The following is a 25,037-nucleotide window of genomic DNA, read 5'->3' as shown; positions in this document are numbered from 1 at the left end:
AAAAAATATCTGGCATCCCTGTCCTGGAATTCCCTCAGGAATTCCTCCCAAACAACCACCTTCCCAAGAGCCACAATTTAAGGAACACATTTTCAGTATAAAACGCTTTCAGAAGAAAAAATTATCGGCTGCGCCACTATTTCAAAGCTACGACTCAAATTGAGTGTGTATGACATCATGTGGAGCGGACCTGGTGTAATGGTTAGAACACTTGACTATCACGCCGAGGACCTGGGATCGAATCCCACTCCCGACAAACTCACAAAATGTGAGTTTTTCCTTCGGAAGGGAAGTAAAGCGTGGGTCCCGAGATGAACTAGCCTAGGGCTAAAAATCTCGTTAATACAGATAAAAAAAATGTATGACATCATTGCTCACGAAGTGTGAGTGTCAAATAAAAAAAAGTATGATTGGTCGTCGATAATCCCTCCCTTAGTAAATTTCAAGCTACGCCACTGTACCCAAACAACTCGGGTTCAATGATACATATTGCCCATTTTACTGGCATTTTACCAGGTTAGCTGGTATGTCTGAAACATACTGGAAAAACTTGTAATTAGAAGGCACGAAATGTTGCTAATAAGCGCTGGTCTAGCGAATACGGAGTCGTGGGTTCGAATCCCACCAGAACGCGATTTTTTTCACAAATTTCATCTCTCAATTTGCCAATTAGCAACATTTCGTGCCTTCTAATTACAAGTTTTTCCAGTATGTTTCAGACATACCAGCTAACCTGGTAAAATGCCAGTAAAATGGGCAATATGTATCATTGTACCCTTGCTTGCGTCACTTGGCGCAGTTCGGTCGTCCGAGCGTCCGACCGTGCCGAGCTCTCGACGCATACTAATCAGACACCAGCAAAACAAACTGCCTGGTGGCTAGGTATGCGGAGTGCGAGAGTAAGTCTCGGCTTCATATAAATAACTCGCTCACACTTGTAGGTAGTGGGCACAAACAGGAGTGTGTTGTGGATTGGCATCTAAGCCGAAAAGAGAGATGAGTTTGTGAAATAGGAGTGTTCATGGTGCGGCTTCGGAGTCAGTTTGGCTTTCTATTCCGCAGAACCATTACCTGTTCTGTGGCTTAGTTGGTTAAAGCGCCGGTCTAGCGAATACGGAGTCGTGGGTTCGAATCCCACCAGAACGCGATTTTTTTCACAAATTTCATCTCTCAATTTGCCAATTAGCAACTCGGGTTCGGTTATTTAATTCATGTTTTTTCTAAACATTTTCATTGAGCCCTAGATGTTTTGACATCTTACGGGTTAAAGGGGGTCGCCACCTCAAAAAGGTTGGGAACCCCTGATCAAGGTCATCTAAACAAGCTACGGAGTACTTTGGAGGCCTCAGAATAGTTCTGGGATGAAAACTTGAACAGATTGATGAGTAGTGATACATTGCATGTCAAGGATCATTGAAAACTATTGATGATTAGCAAAACTATGAATTTTTAACAAAAACATACAATTATTTATTTGCGCAACTTCACATGTAACCCTTTGGAGCCGTAGGGGTCATATTGATCCCGACGATGAATCCAAGCATAACAAACGTGTTCGAGGCCATCGCGGTGGCAAAATAATCTGACTTATAAGGGTTTAGATATGACATAATAGTACGCCACAATACTATTTGTGGCTGCCGTTCTCCATCCTCGGTCACGCCCAAATGTTCGCCAAGTCTCGCTCCACCTGGTCCACCCTTCGTGCTCTCTGCGCTACACCCCTTCTTGTGCCAACCGGATCAGTCGCGAACACCAACTTTGCAGGGTTGTTGTCCGGCATTCTTGCAACATGCCCTGCCCACCTTATCCTTCCGGCTTTGGCCACCTTCTGGATGCTGGGTTCGCCGTAAAGTGCAGCGAGCTCGTGGTTCATCCTTCTCCGCCACACACCGTTCTCCTGCACACCGCCGAAGATCGTCCTTAACACGCGTCGCTCGAATACTCCGAGTGTCCATTAGTATGGGACAAATATCAAATTCTCGCTCCAGTCGACTTTTTTGATTCCATTTACGTCCCATATGAACTGTGCAAACTATAATTTAGCGCAAGTGGTTCAAAGTTTTCTTAGGATTTACTATGGGAAAAGTTACACTTTCAGATAAAAAATCCCAGAGGACGCCCCTTGTCTCCTTAATTCAAATCGATCAACGCTTCTTGTAGAAAAATCATTTATAAAACTTTCCTTCGAAGACCGCAAAACAAATTGGATGCTTGTGGAAAAAGTTATTGATTTATTACGGATTATACCGATCCAATGAACGGCTTCTTGTTTTGTTATATTAGCAGCACTGTAGCTGCTGCCTTGGCTGTTGCTGTTTCTGGGGGTGGTGATGGCTCCCGCCACCCCATGCAACAACAACGGCAGCAGCAGTGCTGGTGATAAAACAAAACAAAAAACCGTTCGTTGGATCACTAATCGGTGATAAATCAATAACTTTTTCCACAATCATCCAATCGTTTTGCGGTCTTCGAAGGTAAGTTTCATAAATGATTTTTCTACAAGAAGCGTTGATCGATTCGAATTAAGGAGACAAGGGGCGTCCTCTGGGATTTTTTTAAATATAACTTTTCCCATAGTAAATTATATGCAAACTTTGAACCGCTTGCGCTGAATACTGTACTGTTCATATGGAACCTAAATGGAAGCTAAAAAGTCGACTGGAGCGAGGATTTATTTTTTTCCATACAAGCGTACCGTCGTTGGGGGTGAGAATGGGTCAAAAAAGGATACTCAAAGATTGTTTGTTAAATAACAAATAAAAATTAAGTCGGAATAACTTTTTATTTGGTATGTATACTCTTCTATGTGGTAATGATAGTTTAGCAAGAAAGTATCACGTTATATGAATTGCTTACTAAACTACAAATGATTGAAAGTTGACCCAATCTCACCCCTTAGAGGGGGTGGGAATGGGTCAAAGTATTCGAAATCGCCTATCTGAGAATGTAAGTAAATTTTATTGATTTAACGATCATATCTAGTAACGTACTTAAAACACAATGTTATCATAACGAATAAATATTTAGGTAATTTTAAAAGATGATTAATCCACCTAAAAGGCCTAATACAACCGAAAAAATTGTTGAAATTTGATAAAATAACTTTTTTTATGCTGTATCGCCATTTTAAGCCATCATAATCATCCTCATTTAGAGTTTCGACCTTCATGTGAAGAGGGGGGATTACAATCGGGGAGGGCGCATTGAAAGATTGATTGTAAAAAAAAAACATGATAGTTTTAGTATACAGCATAAGAAATGTTTAACCAAACCCTCCGTTATAAACTCTTATGTACATGATCATTGGCCTCTATATTGCTAAAGCATATCACTCCATCTCGAGATAGAGGAACGCTTTTAAGTCTATTTTGTGAGCTTACGATATTGCAGTACTCTAAAGATTAGCTAACGATTAGAAGAGCTGTCCAAATACATGGGTGTATTGTTGTAAATGATTTTTGGCACTAAACGTATTAACACACTCGTTTGACACTTCTCGACATATTTTCGAAAGAAAGCGTGCTTTTATGAAGATACGGTATGCATGGCACCACTCTTACGTCAAATGGGGACTGGATAACAAGTTGAATTTTTAGTAAAGTTATGTGCACTAGATAACTTGCTTGACCCAATCTCACCCCCATTCTTAATATTTAGACATAGGGTCAAAAATATTAAATTTTTAAATAAAAAGAGCAATTACATCCCGCTTTTTTTCTTTTCATCAACCAGGTAATACCTACAGCTAATCATTTATAAGAAAATTTGTGGTTAGGTACTTGTGTTAAACATTACGAAGGAGATTTTTTTTCAGAGTGATTTACTAGTAGTTTCATCATATAAGTTTAGCCACAAATTTAACAAAAAACGATTATTGCTAAACATCTTATTCTGCATTATGACGTGTAAAAACATCTTCTCTTTGAAATAATATAAAGTTTTCAATATAAATTAGCGATAGTTGATGAGCTATTTCAAATTGTATCTTTCTCCGTTTTGACCCAATCTCACCCCCAGACCCATTGTCACCCCCATCGACGGTAAATCGTAAGAACGCCAAGAAATAAAGCAATGAGTGAAATCGCGAGTCAACTCATGCATGATTTTTTCGGCGGTGAGTTTGGCGAGTCAAGAATCGCGCGTGAAACAACTCGACCATGAGATTTGAGTATTTGAGTTTTTATCAACACTGTTCCAAAGTTACTATTAACCCAGCTAGATTGCCGTACACAATTTTTTGCGAATTTAACGATTTTGCGGACACAGGAGCTGATTTTGTAAATGTGCAAGGGTTAAACATTTTTAGTGTGGTCCGGAAATTATGCACTTTAGTGCTGAGTGGCGTTAGCATGTATTAGCATTTTGAACAAAAACATGTATAATTCAGAACAAATACTAAAAAGTTACGTAGGGGTAGTCGGGGTAATTTGGCCAATGGGGCAATTTGAGCACCACTGGAAAATCACCTAAAATGAAGTAATTTTTGAAAATCCACCAAGGAGCTGCAATACTGGCCTGATATTGGAGCAATTAAAACATTAGAACGAAGTAATTTAGTCTCATAGTAAATTAGAAAAATGAAATTTAAAATTGTTGGCCAAATGACCCGACGAGGGCTGAACAAAAACACCTCATAAAACTTCTTTTGTTAAAATGCCTTAGATAACTTTCAAATTAGTGTGTTCTCTGTATAGTTCAAGTTGATACTATATGATTCAATATCAAGCGAAGCATATTAAGTTTGTATTGCATTAAGCGATATAAATTCTTCATTAAAAATAGGGTGCTCATATTACCCCGACGGAAAAAAGTCGACACAAAAACAACACCTTTTCAAAAATCATTTTTTGGCATTTCAATGCAATTAGACTATGATATTTTTATGCAACTAGTACAGTATTATCAGAAACATTCTGACCATACAATGTGCATAAGATTCAACTTTGTTTTCTGCATCTTCAATCGACATTTGCTTAAGGTGGCCAAATTACCCCAATTTACCCTACATATGTTCGTCTACCAGCTAAAGGCGGGAGAGTGCAAGGAAAGAGGAGCCATGCACTTTTTAGCTAATCTATTCCCATTGACTTATAGACTTATAGACATATAGACTCCTCCTCTTCTCCTTCTCCTTCTTTTTTTTTCTTGTTCTTCTTCTGCTTCATCTTATTTTTCCTTCTTTTTTCTCTCATTTTTCTTCTTCTCCTTCTTCATGTGCTCCTTCTTTTTCTTCTTCTTATTCTTATTTTTTTCCCTTATTTTTATTATTCTTCTTTTTCTTTTGCTACTTCTTCTTCTTGGCGTAACGTCCCAACTTGCTGTTTTATTACCACTTCTTCAGCTATTAACTAAGAGCTTTCTTGCCGCAAGTAAGTCAAGGAAATTTCCATTACCAAAAATTCCTGAACCATCTGGGGAATCGAACCCGTCAACCCCAGCATCGTCAATGATCGCTGAATACCCACGCTTTCACAGCTATCCCTATTTATAGGCCCACTAGTTATAATCTATAACAGTTAATATTATTAGATTTTAGTCAAATTTTGATTTCTTTTGCTATACACGTGACATCTCAAAGGATATTTTTAAATTATTATTTTGTTAAAAAAAGTTATATTATTATTTTTTTTTATTTTTTTTTTCAGAAAAAAAGTTTTTTTTCATGTTTTGGACTTTAATCTACTTTATTGCTCAGTCAATACATTATCTATACTTGATTTTTTTCTTCTTTTTACATTTACTGTTTTAGTCATTCACTGATTGTGTCTTTCACCAGACAATACTTTTGATCGGGTCAGCTCCTATATAGTTTTACTGTGCGCATGTCTCTCCATCAACGACTGTTTCGCTCTCTCGACAAATTGTTGTTGTAGTAAAATGAATGAACAAACCGGCGTTTCATTCACCACTACAAAATCACCCACTGCCGAAAAAATCTTTGCCAAACGTATCCTGCTTTGAATAACACAGTGCCACTGGGTGGTGAACCCAACGCAAAGCATAGAGCGATTTGATATCGCATGAAATGTATGTCTGTGTTTGCTGATAATACCCAGCCCAGACCCACGGTCAATGACGTGTAGCAGTTTAGCTTGCCACAAGCATAGTCTTAATCTCGGAAGCGTGCTATGTAGACTGTTGTAGGTGGTAGCTTTGATTAGAGTAAATTTGTACGGCTTGGGATTACGTCAGTGGAACTGCAGGAGAGCTGTATTGTTGAACAGTAGAATTTCGCGAACAAACTTTCGCCGACACACGGTTTTGCAAAATACTATAATAACGGTAGTTAATGAGACATACCCACACAACGCTTTGTTTGGCAATCGTGTCTCGTAGAAGTGAATTGCAAGTTTAGTTACTATACCTTACCCCATTGGTAGATGAAGTATTTGCCAACGAGGAGCGGTATCACTTTTCAAAATACATTGATAATATAGATAACGTCATACAAAAATTGCTGGCTCTATATTATCAAGTCAGTTCAGGGGATCTGTTCTCGTAGATTGGATGTCTTTGGACTAGCCGGAGCTCTGCCTCAATTGGAAGATAAAGCCAGAAGTTATTAGAAGCGATTACACCTCAGCACGATGTCGACAATGAAGCTGGAAACTGTGTCACCGAAGTTCAACGAGGTCGTACTGGACGATATAATGCGTAGCTATGGCGGCCACAAGTGCACGTCGTGGAAGTTCGCAAACGGAGATTTCGGCAAGGGAGATTCGTATCTCAGCGAAGTTTTTCGTATCACGCTGGAGGATGATACTAGCAAGAAGGCGGAGGACGGCAGTCCTCTTACGGCGAAGATAATCGTGAAGAGCATTCCGAAAAATGTTGGCCGCAGGAAAACGTTCCGTTCGGCAGATTTTTTCCGAAACGAAATCAACTTCTACAATGTGGTATTGAGTGAGTTCATGAAATTTCAACAAGCTAAACCGCTTAAAAACGCCTTTGACGAGAGCAGCAAGTAAGTTTAAATATAAGTATAGTAATAAAAATTTTACAAGTTTATTCTAATAAATTACAGATGCCTAGCAGCATATTCGGATGGCGAGAACGATTTCATCGCAATGGAGGATCTTAGCCAATTCGGATTTGGATCGGCTTCCAGGTAAATTTACATGTCTATTTATACAGAGAGTGGTAGCATTAAGCAGTTTCTTTGAGCAAAGCACGTGTCCAGCGTCATTTTTTACTTGAGTGTGCCATTCACTCACAACTTTTTTTTGTTAAAAATCTGCATGCCAGATGTTGTTGCATCTATGTTTTGCACACGCTACAGTTTATTAATGAGAGAAGGTTGTTGTAAATGTTTGTTTTGACAACGCCTGAAATTTACGCTCATTTTAACATAATACCAATTAGTGGTGTAGGATTGGAACTGTTTGAAATTCGAAATATTTATGCCGCGAACATCGGTATACAATTTGAAATGTTCGCACGTGGCGTATATCTTACTGGAATAATATTTTTAGGATGTTTTATTTTTGGTGGAAATCAGTATTTTCCTTATGGAAATATGCAATGTTTAATATTCCATGGTCTTTATCTTTATTTTGTAATGGAGTTGTTTCTGTTCAAGGCAGCATAGAAAATCTTTTTGTCTGCCACAAGATACATTTGCAAATGGTCAACTCGGAGCGAGAGCTTTCAGTAAACTGCGAGTATTTTCATAAAACACTAAGCGGAAATTACTTTCCAGTTGGAACATTACGCAAAGAAAAAGATAAAAATGGACCCCTCAGGTTCATATCCATCAATGCTAAATATTTGATGTCTCTATCATATCATCTAACACTCCATAAATGCAAATATGCGGTAGCTTTTCGGTAGAGCACTTGCATTATATGACTGATCATTCAAGTTATAATGACTCTCCGACAATTGACAGTTGTTGAGCGAACGAATGGAACTGCTATCAGGGTACAGATACAGAAATAAATTGACGAGATAACCGTCACCTTTGAGTGATTGAAAAAGTTGATTTTAGAAAACGATATAGCCGTCATTCTACCATGTGCTGATACCATGTGAAGAAGCAACCGCAGTTTTAGCTCTTGCTCTCCAAATTTCAAATTTTGGCCTTTTAACATCAATCTTTTACTGTCGTGGTCAATGAACTTTTCGTATTTCACGGCTCACGCTGTTGTCAGATAGCAAGGAACCGAGATAGATGAATTCCTCCACCACTCAGTGGATTTTCGGGCTTGAAGTTGATCATCAATATTCACTTCTTTTCATGATCAACGTAGATAGCATTTTTTATAGAATGAGAAAATCTGCTGATCAGATACCTAAGAAGTGGTTCCTCGGATTATGTGGGGATCAACTTACTATAAACTCATTTATTCTCTCTTCCTCACGTTCGCGGTACGCCTGTTAGGGATGACTTCGACATGAGTACACTCTATTGGTTAGCGTTTCACCAGCTACATGTCCAAAGGGAAGTATTATTATGAAAATCGAATGTACCTCAAATGTTATTCCATACGATCTTAGGTTTGGACCTCTAGTTTCATAATCTGTGCGGTTTAAAATATTTCATCTTGGGTTTTTAGATTTTTTTCGATTTCTTTGATTTTTTTTCCTATTTTCCCATACAAATGGCGAAAAAAGTCATTTTAAGGTTAATTTCTTCCCATATAAAAATGTATGGAAAAAAACCCAAGATGGATTATTTTAAATCGCACATATTCTGAATCTAGAGGTCCAAAAATACGACTCTAGCGAATAAAATTTGAGGTACATTCGAGTTTCATAATACTTCCCTTTGGACATAGCGTGCAAGGGTAGATGGACACAAAGGCTCATACCGTAGCAAGTGGACGAGGCCAAGAGTGCTTTCGGTGGTATCTGTACAGATTCGGACACGCAGGCTCCCCCGCATGTCCGGAGTGTGGAGACTGCGACGAGACCGCATAGCAGGTGCTCTTTGAATGCCCACGTTTCGTGGAGCAAAGATTGTGTATGCAGGAGGTTTGCGGTAGAGATATCACGCCTGACAACATTGTTGAAAGGATGTGTACGGAGGCGGACAAGTGGGGTTCCGTTATCTTCACGGTCTCCCAAATCGTACTTGATCTACAGTGAAATCGGCGAGCCGAACAACAACTAGTTGAGTTGGCCCCCTTCCCCATCCTGAAGCTTAAGTTCAACGGGTAGTCTAAATACTAGCCAGGATCCGAGCCTACAGGGGAGAGTGAACAACTTAAGGCGGTATAGCGTGCCTTGCTGAAGGAATCCCATTCCCTCTACCACTTCAGCATAGACGATGTTTTGGCGATTTGCCTCGCGCCTATTATGCCGCGTCGCTCGAAGCATTCTTCATCCTCTGCCACCACTAAAGCTATGGGACACATACTGCGTCCTTTGAGTCCGTGTGGTATGCGCTCACCACCCTAAGGCACATCAGCCTGTAGAAACTCTCAAGTCGCTCACCCTTCCAACCCTTCAGTGAGCGCTTATAGTTGATCGTGCATCCGCCAGTGATGGCCACTGCCAGCTTTTCAGACTTGCAGTCTAACTTGCGGTTGTTTACCACCACCACCTCTGCTTTATGATACGCGAATGCCAAATGTCTCGACCTCATCCAATCCTCCACTATGCCAATTGCGTGCGTAGCTGTCAGTTCCACGTTCCCTATCGACTCGCCGTATACCACGAGGGTAATATCATCGGCGAAGCCGATCAGCTTTACGCCCGGTGGAAGTTGGGAGCCTCAATACACCATCATACGTCGCGTTACATAGTCCCCTGAGGTACCCTGTTGTAGCTATTCTGGAAGTAGCCATCCATTATCCGGCATAGACTCACCGGGACTCCTAGGTGGTATATGGCCCATTCGATAGCGGCCCAGCTGATGCTGTTGAACGCATTCTTCATGTCCAGCGTGGCGATCGCGCAATAGCGAATTTCTGTTCGCGCCTTTTGGAGCGCTATCTCGGCCGTTTTGGTTGCAGCTTTAATAGCGTCCACCGTCGATCGCCATTTCCGGAAGCCGCGAACTGGTAACCGAGAGACCAGAGTCATGTGGAGCGGACCTGGTGTGATGGTTAGAACACTTGACTATCACGCCGAGGACCTGGGTTCGAATCCCACTCCCGACAAACTCGCAAAATGTGAGTTCTTCCTTCGGAAGGGAAGTAAAGCGTGGGTCCCGAGATGAACTAGCCGAGGGCTAAAAATCTCGTTAATATGTACAGACAAAAAAAAAAAAACCAGAGTCATCGGGTTTCTCGGTATAGACCATCAGCCTTGACAGAATGATCCGTTCCAACAGTTTTCCGGCTGTGTCCAGATAAGTCTGTATGCCGACGGGTCGCCAGATGGCTTTTCCGGGTTTGGGCAGTTGAATCAATCTTTACCTTTTCCACCTCTCCGGAAATTCGCCTCTGTCTAGGCACATCTGTATAGCCACTCTGAACATGTAACAGGTAAGCCTCGATAGCCGTCTTGATGGCTAATGTCGGGATACCGTCTGGACCCGGAGTCTTATTCAACTTATGCGACTTCGCTATTCTGCCGCAATTCTGCAAAGTGACGTAAGCGACATTGATAGTTTTGTCCCATTTTTTGGTTATTATGCATAAAACTCTTGGTCATCCTCTATGTTTCTTTCCATTGATGATAGATGACGACTAGATCTTGCATTCTAATACAGCAGGAATACCATAGTGTTATTTTTTTCCCAGATATTATATATAATATACCAAAAAATATCGGAATTTTGAATGCCGCTTACGTCACTTTGCAGAATTACGGCAGTATTGCAATAAGTTCGTCGTTCGTCACCGGGGCGACCTCGCTATGGCCGGTTTGGCCATAGGGAACGGCGGCCCATGGTCTTGTATCGTGGCGCGGGAACAGCGTTTCCACGATCTTCTGCAGCATCTCCAGAGAGCGTTCTGGGGGTGCTGACGCGCCCTTCGTTTTGACCATGACTACTCTATAGGCATCACCCCAAGGATTTGTGTTGGCTGCCTGGCAGAAATTTTCGAAACACGCCCGCTTTCGTGCCTTAATCTCTTTGTTCAGTGCCAGTTTAGCCACCCTGTAGGCCTTACTTCGTTCCATTCTATCCTCATCGGTACGAGCTCTTTGCATCCTCCTTCTAGCTCTTAGGCAGGATGCGCGGAGTTCTGCGATATCTGGAGTCTGGACACCATCAGTACACCGGTTTTCGTCCATTTCTGGGTAGGGATCGCCTTGGCATAGCGGCGTCACATGTACGGCTCAAGGAATGGAGCAGGTAGGTCCTGTTCCTGTGGTAGGAGCCCACTAGTCAGTATGGTGTTAGGCGGCTTCATGCTTATCGCAAACAAAGCCTGTGGGGCCAGGGCAACCTCCACAGTATGTTGCTCTTACTGTGCTAACCGGAGCAATAGCGCAGTGGACCTTGTGTTTCTCCGAAACGATCAGCTGCCTTTCTTTAGTCTCAAATTTAACTTCCTCGAAAATTTTTCCATGAGTTCCTCCAAGAATTCTACCAGAAATTCCTACAAGAATCCCTCCAGGAATTTATCCAAGAATTCCTTCAAAAATTCCACCAGGGGTTTCTCTAAGTATTTCTCCAGAAATGTCTCGAAGAATTCCTCCAGAAACCTGCAGAAAATCCTCCAAAAATTCCAAAAATCCCTCCAGGAATTCCTCAAAAATATATTACAGGAACTTCCCAAGAAATTTAAACAATTTCGCCAGAAATACCTCCTGGGTTTTTTTTTTTCAATAAATTCCCTCAAAAAGTCATCCAAAAAATCTTGATCTTGAATTCTTCAGGAATACCTCCAAGATGCTTCAGGAAATTTCCACAAATTCCTCCAGAAATTACTCCTGGGACAACTTCAGGGATTCGTCTGATAATTCCTTCAAGCATTCCTTCAGGAACTGCACCGAGACTTCTTCCAAGAATTTCTCCAAAAATTCTTGCAAAAATTTCTCCGAAAATACCTCCAGGAGTTTTTCTAAGAATTTCTCCAAAATTTCTGATAAGAATTCCTCCAAGAATCCGTCCAGGAATTTCTCCAGAAGTTCATTCAAGAATTCCTACAGGAACTCTAATAAGAATTTCTCCAAGACCTGCTCCTATACTTCTGCCAAAAATTTCTCAAAGAAAACCTCCAGGAATTTGACCAGGGTTCCTTTATAAATATTCTCTATGAATGCCTCCAAGGATTTTTCAATAAGTACCTTCAGGAATTCTAAAACGGAAATCCTTGAACAATTCCTTCAGAAATGCCCACAAGAACACCCTTAGGAATTCCTCCAAGAATCCGTTCAGGAAATCCTCCAAGAATTCCTCCAGAAATTCCTCCTAGACATCCGCCGAGAATTCCTCCAACAATCCTTTCCAGAATTCCCTTCCAAGAATTCTTTCAGGAACCCCTCTTAGACTTCTTTCAAGAACTCGACCAAGAATCTCTCTAGAATTTTCTCCAGAAATGTCTTGAAGAATTCTTGCAGGAGTTCCTGAAAGAATTTCTACAAGAATACTTCCAGGAATTTCTTCAAGAGTTTCTTGAAGAAATATCTGGAGGAAATCTTGGAGGAATTCATAGAGTACTTTCTGGATCAATTCATGTAGTTATTTGTGAAGGTTTTTAAAGAATTTCCTGGGGGAATTCTTAGAAGAATTCCTGAAGGATTTCCTTGAGCAGGAATTCCTAGAGGAATTTTTGAATTTATTTTTTTTCTGGAGAAAATTCTGAAGGATTTTCAGGATTTTTTTTTGTAAGAACTGATGGAGTAATTCCTTGAAGAATTCTTAAAATAAATCCTGGAGGAATTCACGCGAGGAATTCCCAAAGTATTTCCCTGAACAATTCCTGGATGATTTCCTGGAATAATTAATTAAAGAATTCCTGGAGGAATTTCTAGAGGAGTTTCTGGTGAAATTTCTAGAGGAGTTTCTGGAGGAATTTCTGGAGGAATTCCTACAGCAATTCCTGTAAGAATTCCTGCAGTTCTTCCTGAAGGAATTCCTGAAATAATTCCTTGAGAAATTCCTGGAATAATTCCTGGAGGAATGCCTGGAATAATTACTGGAATATTTCTGGAATATTCAAAGTATTTTCGGGAGCACTTCCTAGAGGAATTCTTGTAGTAATTCTAGGAGCAATTCTTAGAGTAATTCCTGGAGAAATTCTGAATGGAACCTCTGTTGGAATTGCTGGAGAAATTCCGGGATAAATTTGTAGAGAAATTCCTGGAGGAAACCCTGGAAGAATTTCTGGAGGAGTCCCTTGATGAATTCCTAGATGAATTGCTTGGAAGTATTCCTGGAAGAACTCCTGGACGAAACTCTGTAGGAATCACTGGAGGAATAACTGGAGGAATATCTGGATGAATTCCTGGATGAGTCCAAAAAAGATTCCATGGAGGAATTCGTGAAGGAATCCCTGGTAAACTTCCTGGAGGTTTCCCAGGATAAATTTCTAAAGAACTCTTGGAAAAATTACCTGGAAGAGTTTTTTTTTTAAGACACGGACAACGTCTTTAGCTTTCGGCTGTACAGACTGTTTAGAACTTAACATTAGACAACGGACAACGGAGCATGCACCAGTGGAAACGGGGAAGAAACTATTCTCACGAAAATTTTCAACGCCCGCAGCGGGAATCGAACCCTCACCCCATAGCATGGTGCGATTATAAGCTTGGTGACCCTAACCGCACGGCTACGAGGCTCCACAAAGGGTTTTCAGGAAACTCCATACTTGGTGCACTCCCGAGTAAACCTCGGAGAACTCCTGCAGGATTTTTTGAAAGGTTCTTTAAGTAATTCCTGAGAAACTCCTGGAGGAATTCCAGAATAGCTCCTGAAGGTATTCCCAGAAACTGCCGGGAATCTCGTAAAGGATTTCACGGGAAGTCCTGGAGGCATTGCCCAGGAACTCTTCAACAGGAACAGGTATTCTCGAAGAACAACACGAAAAATTTCTGAGGGACTCTTGGAGGAATTTCCGAGGAACGTCTGAAAGAATTCTTGGATAATTTCTGACACTTCACAATTCTATAAGTTTCATTTGCATTGTCAGTGCAGTGCAGCACAAATAACACAAAGAGATACTCAAAGTATTATGAGATACAACAGAAATAATCGAATTACATCGATAAAGCAAAGAGATATTAGAATAGAGCTTGTAGAGCTTGATGGTTTTAATTTCAGAATAGTTTGGATGACCTAGATCACCAATAGAATGTTGCTAAGTTATCAGAATTAAACTTTGCGGCTCTAAGAGTAGCGTAGGTTAAATTCCGCGAGCATTTGCTACAATAAAAATATCTAAAGTTTTACAGATACTGCGATCCACACTCCAAAATACCTACATTGGGTCCATTTGTATGTCAATGGACACCCAAATAGCAACACATAGAGAGAGATACTCGTAATATGATGAGGTGCAACAAGACACAATCGTGAAAGAGTTATGCCAATAGAGTGAATAGAAACAAGAGATGCTCCTGCAGACTTTGAAGATCCTAATTCCAGAATACTTTGGAAAGCCTGGAATATCCCATAAATGTACCAAAGGCATTATAGTTGTGCATTGAGGCTCCATTAGCAGTACCGTGCCATGCCCTAATACCGTGACCTTAAGGATGCTCTTCACTTCAAAGAGCCCTGTAAAAATCAATAATCCATGTTTCTTAATTTTTCAAACGCTACATTATTGCTTATTGTGTGTATTATGTATAATAAATATGATTAATGGAATTCCAAATGTTCAATCCATTGTTAAAATCAAAATTGTAAAACATAGCATTGTTCCTAACACCGTGTATGTGACCCGCATACATTGGTGGTCCTTTGAATCATCACTATATCAATTGTACTAAGTTCATACTTAAAAGAGCCTGTGCGTCAAACGTTGCCTAGAGGTTTGTGCAATTGATTCATAAAGTAAAAAGTATCAATAATATTTTCAATTTGCAAGTTTTAGCCGAAACACGGTATTTGGAACACATAAGGAACCATGCCCTAATACCGTGTATAGGTACTTTGCACTCCCATTCTGAAAATATTTTTAATCGCTTGTTTTTGTAAATATGTGCCAAATTTATCACGCCTAACTTGAGAAGGCATATTAGCTAATGATTGAACTAGTTACTCAGTTGAAAAAATAATACACTTAGTAAAATATTTGAGTTTTTTGTCAAATACACGGTATTAGTAGGCACACGGTATTAAGGCATGGCACGGTATAGACTACATTCCACGAATATTTTTTACAGTTAAAGCATGACACAGTATGTGGATCTTGTAACCCAAACTTCAAAGTGTATTTGAGGCCATTTGTTTTTCACGAAATGTCCAACTTCCACAATATAGAGTTGCCCGTAGCAATGCGAGGTCTAATGGACTTTAATTTGACTAAATGTCTTCAACAAAGTGAACATAAATGATGGTAGATGTAGTAGATCTTAAGAAAATAGTTTCCAGAGTAGTTTGGATGACCTAGATCACCAATTCATATGTACTATGAATTTCTAGGGGTGCTTTGCGGCTTTTTGAGTACCATAGACTATGTTCGTTGATCTTTCATTGTGTATTAATATGGTTAAGAATGTTGGATTTGTGACACAAACTTCGGACTACTTTGGAGGCCTTAGAATAGCTCTGGGATCAACACTTTAACAAACTTTGTACATCGCATGTCAAGGATCAGTGAAAACTATTAATGATTAGCAAAACGATGAAATTTGAGCAAAACATGTAGAATTTATAAAAAAAATATAAAAAAGCCGTGTTTTTTCGGCTACATACTAGCAAAAGGTGGGCGGATGCAAAGGGGTGGGGGGTTACAATGCATTTCTTAGCACAACTATTCCCCTTGACTATAAAAAAGACTCCAGGGTAAAAAGTTCCAAAACAAAGAAGATCTTGCATTCCTACCAAAAGAAGATCGTCCCGGGTGTTTACAGGTTAATTAGCTTAGCTTCTCAGCAGGCAACATTGCTGAATATGGCGCCAGAGATAGTACACAGAAATCGATGCCCATCGAATAGTGTGGTGTCCTAACAATTGCCAATTTTACCTTACTCATCCATTCCTTATATATTTTTTCTACTTCTAGACAAGAGGGTGTTGGCCTGGCGGAGTGCATCCTGTGCATGCAAACCATCGGTCGCTTCCACGCTCTTTCGTTAGCCATGAAAGACCAGCAGCCGGATAAGTTCCATCTGCTCGTGAAGCACGTGGAGGATACGTACTACGCCAAACAGCACAAGGCCTGGTACAACAACTTTATGCAGGTGCAGATCAGAATCGCCAAGGATGCCGTTAGCCAGGAGTACGGTGGCACAGATTTGGAGACGAAAGTCAACAAATTCTTCGATTGCGATTTGTATGACAAAATGGTGTACTTGACCCATACCCGGAATCAAAACTCCGTCATCAATCACGGCGATTGCTGGATGCCTAACTTCCTGTTCCGCTACGATTCAGCTGGCGTTCCCGTGGCAGCAAGGATGATCGATTTTCAACTTGCGCGGTACTCGTCTCCAGCGTTGGATATATCGTTCTTTGTGTACTCGTGCACTTCGCAGAAACTTCGAGAGGCACACTATGATGACTTGCTGAAGGCTTACCATCAGAGTTTGTCCGATATGCTTCGGGATCTTGGATCTAACCCAGACGAATTGTTCTCATTTTCGGATCTCCAGAAGGAAATGCAAGAGTTTGCCCGGTTTGGCTGCGGTATGGGTATAGAGTCTATACCATTTTCCTTGTTGGAAGAAAACGAAGTTCCCGATTTGGATCAGATCAAAGGAGATGAAGCTATACCGATCGAGATCGTGTGGATTTTGAAAAACATCAAAACTCAGGAAGGCAGACAACGGTTATCGGATATGTTCAAGCACGCCTACAATTGTGGGTATCTAGATTAGTATGACTTTGTCCAACTATCTATCCACACTAGTTCCATTGTAGAACTAATAAAATATGTTGTCAGTTTGGATTTCTATCGCATCTGGATTGTGGCAAAATATTTCATTGGCTTCTAAATACCTAAATAACTATTTTAAAACAGGTTCACTTTTAAATACGATAGCTTACATAATTCTTGTGGTTGATATTTAGTATTCTCGTACTACATTGTATTGAAATCAAATACATATTTTAACAAAATAAAAAAGTCAATTATTTTAAGCTGCCCAGTGTATATACACATTATCGGACAATAAAAAGTTACCAAAACCGTTTTTCCATACACTCAGTCGACTTTGGAATGACTTTTTAACGAACTATTAACAAACAGTTTAAAAATTGAAGTGTTTTCTAGTACGCCATACAAAAATGAAATCAACCTGTTGTGAAATAACGGTGATTTAGCATTCCATTCCAAAGTTGACTATTTTGATTTTGGTGCATTTTTATTGTCCGATACTGTAAATTTATTTCCACATCACATTCCTTGATATCATGTAATCCACAAATACACGCCTGGCAAGATGGAACATTTCGTGGTCTTAGCCAGTCGTCAAGACAATTAAAAAAGAAAAAGAAATCACGCTGCTTAAGGTAGAGGTATTAGTTTTGGTCATCCGTCTATTTTTGCCATAGTAAGAGCCTAATTACAGACAAAGATTATAAATACGAAGAATCCCAACTATGTAAACGCCAAGCGACTAGACAAGTGGCGCTCTCCAAGCGTATCAAGGTGAAAGCTGGCTCTGTACTAGTGTTCGTGAATTACCATAAGAGAAGATGGTGTGCGTATGTTTTTGTATCCGCACACAATCTGTAACACTACCGCTAAAAAGTTATAAACTTTCATCCGTAGATAGCACTACGGTTATGTCTCCAAGCGTCAGCGGATATTATTATTCTTTATTACATGATGCTTTAGAGACAGGTATTTTTTTTTCTAAACCATAGGGGGATAATCTGCTCAACAGACACCCTAACAGAAGGTTAGGGTAGTGTAGGTCTGACAGGCCGTCTTCTACAACAAAAAAGTAAAATCCAGGACTACTCTCTCCTCGTACCCACTAAACCATTCCTATGGTCGCCAAACCCTACGTCTCTCCGGAACCACCAAGAAGGTATTGCTTCAGAGAGGGGCTAGTGCACATCGCACCCACAAGGTTAGCTGCGTAGCCTGCAGCAACGAACATCGATGACTCGCTTTGGAGAGTCCATCACGGTAGCATGCTGGCGCTTAGCCAGTTTCCCGAGTAGTCCTCGCCACTCCCTTTGTGGCGAAGAATATCATTGGGATTTTTCGAAGGTAGTCCGTGACATTTACATTAAATATTTGAAAAGTAGTGGTTTTCCGTGACTTTCTTGCAGAACTGGTCTAGCCGCACAAGTTTTTCATATATCATATTCTCAGGTTCAGCTTCTAAAATGAGCTGTAGGTGATTGAATTTAGATATAACGAAATGAATTTTTCAGCACTGATCCGATGCGTGTGCAAAAAGTTGTAACGCTTGGCCATACTCCCCCCTCCCCCTAGAGCGTTACGTAATTTGTGGACGGCGCCTTATGCCTAACGGCCTTACGCCAAATGACTTTATGCCAAATGACACAGACCCCTTTTCTGCTATAACTCATCCAATTTTGAACCAATTGACATATTTTTTGGAACGCGGTGAGATACTTACAGTATCTAGCCGTGTACAAAATTTCAAGTCAATTGGTTTGAAATTGACTGAGTTATAGCGAAGAGTGCCCAAAATGCCGGCCACTGCCCAAGTGGCTCGCTACCCTATTTATGCAACAAGTTGCAAAATGATGATTTTTTCAGCACACGTCGTACATTTACGACGAATGCTGAAAAAATCGAGTTTTGCAATAAGTTGCATATATTTTTTTGTAATTACGAAAAATACCAATGTTTCAGGAGAAACCACGTGCTCGTCAGCGTATTTTGTTTTTTTTTTTTTTCAATTAGTTAGGCTATGGTGTAGTAGTTGTCATTAACGAACGAGCTCCGTCGTCAACAGAGCTGCCAGATATACAGATTTATCTGTATTATATATAGAGTTTTGATCGCTGTTTTAAAAATATATTCAACAATCTTATAAGATTTTACTAAAAGTTCTATAACTTTCAGAAATCTTATTTGATCTCGCTCAAAATTTTGCCAATGGAGCTTTAATACATGGTTTATGATTGATCAAAATTTCAGCGTATTCGATTGACGTATAAAAAAGTTATGATCATTTGAATGAAAAAAATATTTTGACCAAAAAATTGCTGTACGGACAATTGTTTGATACACTGTAGAAGTAGCATCTGAATCTACAGAAGGTGCGTCAGAAAGCAAAACCCGGGTAGAGGCTAATGGCAAACAAAGGACAAAATAATAACTGGTTTTGCCATCATATCTCGTTTTGCCATTCTTCTGTTATTATGAAAAACTTAAAATGGCTAATCAATAGCAAAATATACAATCATAGCAAATCTTGTCATTGATATGTTATTCATGAATAATGGTAAATAACACATCAATAACAAACATTAATATCATGGTAAAACTTGCAATTTAGCACCTTTTATAATGAATTGTATAAAATATCAAAACAATAACATAATTTACATTACTAGCTAATTTTGCCATTATTTTGATATTGTGAGAAATTATTTATAAACATTAGGCACCATAACATATTTTACTCTTAATATACCATTAACTATTATATTGTATATTTCAAGCATAACGGTGGCTACGTTCATCAAAGTGAATTTGATTTTTAAGTTCGTTTCATTTTGAGTTTTTAATTTCCACAAAATAAAATTGTTTTTACATTGATTGATGAGCTTAAATTTTATTGAAGAAAAAAAATAGCTCATTTTACCTTTCTTCTGCTACTTTGAAATAATAACTGAATCTACCAATTTTTTTAAATTGAATTTGAACAACTAAACCTACCATTATTTTGATCGCCACATAAACAGCTAAATTTGTTGTTATTCTGTTATCAATAACTCAAGAATGTCATATTTTGTTATTCACCGATAACAGTTAATTAGGATCTTATTTTGTTATCAATATCTCAATAATAACTTATTTTGTTCTTCAATTTAATCCGCATGCTTTACCATTACTTTGTTATTACAATGGCAAAATAAGTTATTTTTATTTTTTTCTGCTACCAAAATTTTGTTATTATTTTTGTTATTTTAACTCTATCAAACAAACAAATAACACATTTTGCCATTCAAACATTCTGTTTTAATGGTAAAATTTGCCATTCTTTTGCCATTAAGCTCTACCCTGGAAAGTGCGTGTTGATAAAAGTGCCGAAATGTGCTACTGTTCAGTACTCTTAAGAGTGCCGATAAGTAATACTTTTTGGCACACTTGCATTAGTGGTGAAAAGTAGGGCATTTCAACATAATTTAGCCAATTGAAAAGTTAAACATTTCGCAACGCAAATGCAAACAATATAAATTATGATACTGAATTGCATAAAAGATATACTCTTGGCAATTCTGGCCAAAAATTGAGATTTTATTATTGATGTTATTCCTTTACATGTAAAAAGTTAAGCAGACTTAGGCGATCCGTAGGTTATAACTTTTGACACAAGACTCGGATCGCTTTGCGATGTTCGGCAAAGTTTTTCAGGACATCTGAGGCTATATTTCTAACGAAATTTCTACATAATCGCTTACATATTATCAGAATAACTTTATTATTTTATAGGTAAATGTACCAATAGTGGTGCTATTAGTAGCTACTTGTAGTAAAATAATCGAATAAAATTGATAATACCACAAAAGAAAAAGTCTGAAACCGTTATTCGGTAGTTTTTCACTTGCTAGTTTACACTTTCTGTTATTCTGTTATTCTGTTATAATCAACGCACCCCCTGGCCGTGGCCAATCTGCGTTGTTTCGCTGGGCGATACGTCTACCAGTAGACTTGTATCTGCCCTATGCTAAACCGATTAGCATATCAAGTCCTTTCCACTGATGAGTAGGCTCGAATGTCCCGCCCCTCCCTATAACCCATAGGGGGAAATAAGGAGTTTCCAGTTTCAAGTATTGTATTGATTATGACACCAACTCTTTCTATTCCTTGGGAAAAAAAATCAATAGACTTGGATTATCAGACTACTATTAATAATGAACATAATTAAGATACAAGTTTACATACACAATTGTAAAAGCAGTGTCAGATACTTTAAAGTGAATTGAAAAATGTGAATAAGATAAATTGTAAACTATTTCGCGGCGACACGAATGCTTCAATAGTGTCATAAATAAAGGCGCAAACAAACAAATAATTGATATTGAAGTATGCATATTGAAGTATTTATCTATTAGCAAAGTAGTAGAAAGAGTTGGGTGCCTGATTATAAAATTGTTGTACTTATCTTGTGTGTTTCGGACAAGTCCCGCTTGTGTTGGCCATTAGGACACTTCTTGCTTCAAAACGGTCGTTTCTGGAATGGAAAGAGAATAATTGGCCGCACAACTCCGCAAATGGGCGGCCCGCACATATTAGTATAATGTTGCAATGATTGAAAATAATAGAGTATAATTGTTAATCTATATGAATACTGCTACTAGTTCAGGTTTCTCACCCTCCACGATTCTCTAGATACTGTTATAGCGTGTTTGTTGTAAATTTGTTAAAAAGTGAAGCCTCCAAAACAGTTACGTGAAGTTGTATCAAAATTCTACAGAGTGTTGGGGAAGGGGAGGGGAAATAAACATACTTCTTCCTACACCTAGCAGTTCGGATCTTATGTTCACACTGTCATTCCAACCTTCTTTCAGTGTGAAACGTTTCTGGATCTGGTGGTATCACTTTACGCTACTCTTGTATCATGAACATAGATAACTACTTTTAAAAATAAAAGTTTTGTCCTACTACCTATTTCATACCTGAAAGATGTTAATTGGTCAAATGTTTCGTTCAGCAAGTCTATGTCCATATTGATGATACAACCTTTTATTAATGAGTAATAATGTTGCTCACAGTTGTGAGGCAATATAACATTCAACTCGTTGAGGGCAAGTTATGAACCTACAGAAAATTTCTTATTAGGCTGTTACCTCTAAAACTACTAAACACATATTGAAACGTGAAATTGTATTGTAATAATTGATCCTAATCTTAACCCTATCACTGGAACGCGTTTGAAGCAAATTGATATTGCTAATGATTTGGTTGGGCATTAAAAGTTTTTTTGGTTTCGACAATAGTCACATACTATGCCCTACGACATTGACGATTCTATTGTCTATGGCTCACCTATTTCGTGCCACCCAGCAGGGACTTGGTCTGGTACCCAATTCAGTATATCCGCTCCACTTAATATACCGCACCTCTTTTGATTTGTGATATATTACGCGGAACATTACTCTCTTCATTCGGATAGCGGCTATGTAACCCATTGGATTAAAAGCCTCCATCAAACATGAAGCGATTAATCGGAGACTGAAGACTCTATACCAAATTTGGCTCAGAGACAGGTAATCAGTGAGGTCAGTTTTTCTCGTTTGTCAGAGACGATTGATACGTATTAAGACAAACTTTCCACTGCATCTGCCAGCAATAATCGGTGATCGATCAACATTCCGAGTACCCCAATTTACACAAGAATGCCAAGGATCACCGCTCATGCTTTACAATACAGTTGGAAAAACTAGAACAACACCTGGCCACAATCCTGCTGGTCATCACGAACATTCTCGATGTCCACAAGAAAATTGCAGAGACAATGAGTACAAATTCGTTGGAATTCTTCACGCATCAAATTAACAGCGAAATTCCAATCAAAATAGTTCTCTCAGGGCTCCCCCCTATGGATACCGCTGAACTAAAAGTTGAGCTTGAGTCGGTTGACGTAAAACCAATCGAAATCAAGGCAATACCAACAAAAAGTGTAGATCTGGTGCCATACCTATTTGTGCTCATTCTGCACTTCGAATTAGGTGACGAAAGTCGAGTCGAATGTGTCATCCGATTCCCGTAGTCGAATGCGGTGAGAAGAGTCGATGCGAGTGAACACCGATGAACTCTCACCGCATTCTCATAGTCGATTTTGATCGACAAACGTCGCTTTCAAGTGACGTTTGCGAGTGAGAATAGTCGCAACCTCCAGGGGTGTCGAGAGAGATCGAGTGTTGTTAAAAACAAATTGAAATACAAGGTTTTCGGTAAGTAAACGCGTTAATAATTAAACTATTTGCGTGAATATGAAAAAATGTGCTTTAAACTTGTTTTTCATTAATTTAGGATATTTTATCTATTTTATAGAACAAGCGCCGGCTGCGGTACCAAACCTGCAGCATCAAGTAATCAACGCAACGGGAATCAAATTTCGCACATCGAGGATGGCAACGGATTACTGATGGAGCCGGTAAAGATGAGCTGACCGGAAAGGCCCATAAGCTACACAATTTCTACGTCGTGAACTATCTCAACTTAGAGACAGAACTTGTTAACGAAAATATCGAACGACTGTGGCCTAACATCGATAAACTACGGCTACTGTCGGTGGCTATGGTCGGTGGCCTACTTCATCGAGGGCAAGGCCGAGCAAGGAGCTACCGTCTAAGAGTGTCCACTTTCGTCATCCTGCGAACTGGCATCCGGCACATTACCTACGTCCACTGATTGCTGCGGACAGTGTTCTGTGACCTGTGTTCTGAGCAACGACCCGAATAGCGATTCGGTTGCCACCGAAGGGAAGCGTATAAAACAGGCACTGGGCACTTCGCATCCGAAAAGAGCCGGACGCCGGTTTCCGGATGTCGTCCGATGACGACGACGACGACGGAACGAAAAGCTCTCATCTTATCAAAGCCATCCCGATAACAATGCTTGCTGTACCGGAAGGGCATCCAAGTGGCGAAAGGTATATGCCCGGTGAAGCAACTCAAGTGAATCATGACGATTATCGGACCAGCGGGAAAGGCTGTAAAATCGGTATCTAGAAGTTCGTGAACGTCTGCTTGTGGAAGCTGCTTATGCGCTTCACAAATCTCAATGGATATGATGCCACGATGTTTATGCGGAGTGTAATTTCAGCAAATCAATTTCAAAAATATAATCTTGAATAAATTTAATCAAGTTTTAACTTTGTGACTGTTTAAGGTACTATTGGAGAAAACTACTTTGCGGAACGGCGGATTAGAACGCCAGAACTAATAATCCGTCGGCGATCATGTGGGTTTTCGAACGCCCTAAGGGGCCGTCCATATACCACGTGAACAGCTTGGAGGGGGGAGGGGGTTAGCGAAAAGTCCACGCTTGTCCACGGAGAGGGGGGGTGGGGGTTCGTCAAATGTCCACGTGGGCAACATTAACATATAAATTAGGAAACAAGAATCAACAAACGAAACAAATTATGTCGCATTATTGATGAGATTCTCTTGAACAGTTCTTTTATACATTTCATTTCATTATACATTGTCTTTTATTTGTAAGTTACTTCTTCAAGGGGGAAAAATATGGTACTGATTCACAGACTAATTTGTTTTAAATTATCAGAATTTCTAATTACTTAGTTTTCTTCATCGAGGAATATACTGGAGATTTAAAATGGAGTGTAGACCATGCAAATGTTGGTGTTTCAGTCAGAAAGCCAAGGGCTGAAAGTCTTTCAAATAAAGATAAATCAATCAATCAATTTCAGTCAGAAAATTTTCTTTGAAGTTCTGTATGATTTTTTTCAAGTTTCATATCAATTTTTTAAGCTACTTCAAAGTTTCAAAATACATGTAGGGATTTGCAGGCTTATCTCAAAAACTTTTTTTGTAGGTTCCTTTAAAATTTGAGATGTTTCTAATGGATATTGAAGTCTAAACCTCACCAATACAGTTTAGTTGCTGTGTGTTTTGGTTTTGGTAAGAATTTAAGAAAGATAATCTTATCTCAACAAAAATCTAAGATTTAAACTTACCTTATCTCAACACCGTCTTCAACCAGAGGCTGTACAGACTAAACATTGAACAATCGCTAAGAATTAGGCGATAGACATTACACAAAAAAACACCCAATGAAGAATTTCCGTTTGACGAAAATTTTTCACCAACTGGAGCAAGAATCGAACCCACACTCTCACAAACATTAAGC

The 25,037-nt window shown here is 39.4% G+C and overlaps 1 protein-coding gene and 1 long non-coding RNA gene across 2 annotated transcripts; both read left to right on the top strand.

The window, feature by feature from the left end:
* The first annotated feature begins 6,089 nt into the window (after window positions 1-6,089).
* On the top strand, window positions 6,090-17,159 carry LOC109406509 (uncharacterized). Its single transcript, XM_019679599.3, has 3 exons — window positions 6,090-6,967; window positions 7,028-7,111; window positions 16,071-17,159. The coding sequence occupies exons 1-3, from the start codon at window positions 6,591-6,593 to the stop codon at window positions 16,882-16,884; spliced, it is 1,275 nt and encodes a 424-aa protein (XP_019535144.1). The 5' UTR covers window positions 6,090-6,590; the 3' UTR covers window positions 16,885-17,159.
* A 5,708-nt stretch (window positions 17,160-22,867) lies between these two features.
* On the top strand, window positions 22,868-24,039 carry LOC115269495 (uncharacterized). Its single transcript, XR_003898783.2, has 2 exons — window positions 22,868-23,116; window positions 23,217-24,039. It is a non-coding gene; the product is annotated as an uncharacterized LOC115269495 (long non-coding RNA).
* The last annotated feature ends 998 nt before the right edge of the window (window positions 24,040-25,037 follow it).

The sequence above is a fragment of the Aedes albopictus genome, chromosome 3, assembly GCF_035046485.1.
Source record: "Aedes albopictus strain Foshan chromosome 3, AalbF5, whole genome shotgun sequence".
NCBI classification, from domain to species: Eukaryota; Metazoa; Arthropoda; class Insecta; order Diptera; family Culicidae; genus Aedes; species Aedes albopictus.
Note: the sequence above shows the minus strand (reverse complement) of the source record. Positions and strands in the feature narration are given on the sequence as shown.

Excerpts from the sequence above, each read along its gene's own strand:
- LOC109406509 (XM_019679599.3), top strand. The coding sequence starts at position 6,591 with ATGTCGACAATGAAGCTGGAAACTGTGTCACCGAAGTTCAACGAGGTC. Across the intron at positions 6,968-7,027 it reads GCCTTTGACGAGAGCAGCAA|ATGCCTAGCAGCATATTCGG; the intron begins GTAAGTTTAAAT and ends AATAAATTACAG. Across the intron at positions 7,112-16,070 it reads GGATTTGGATCGGCTTCCAG|ACAAGAGGGTGTTGGCCTGG; the intron begins GTAAATTTACAT and ends TTCTACTTCTAG.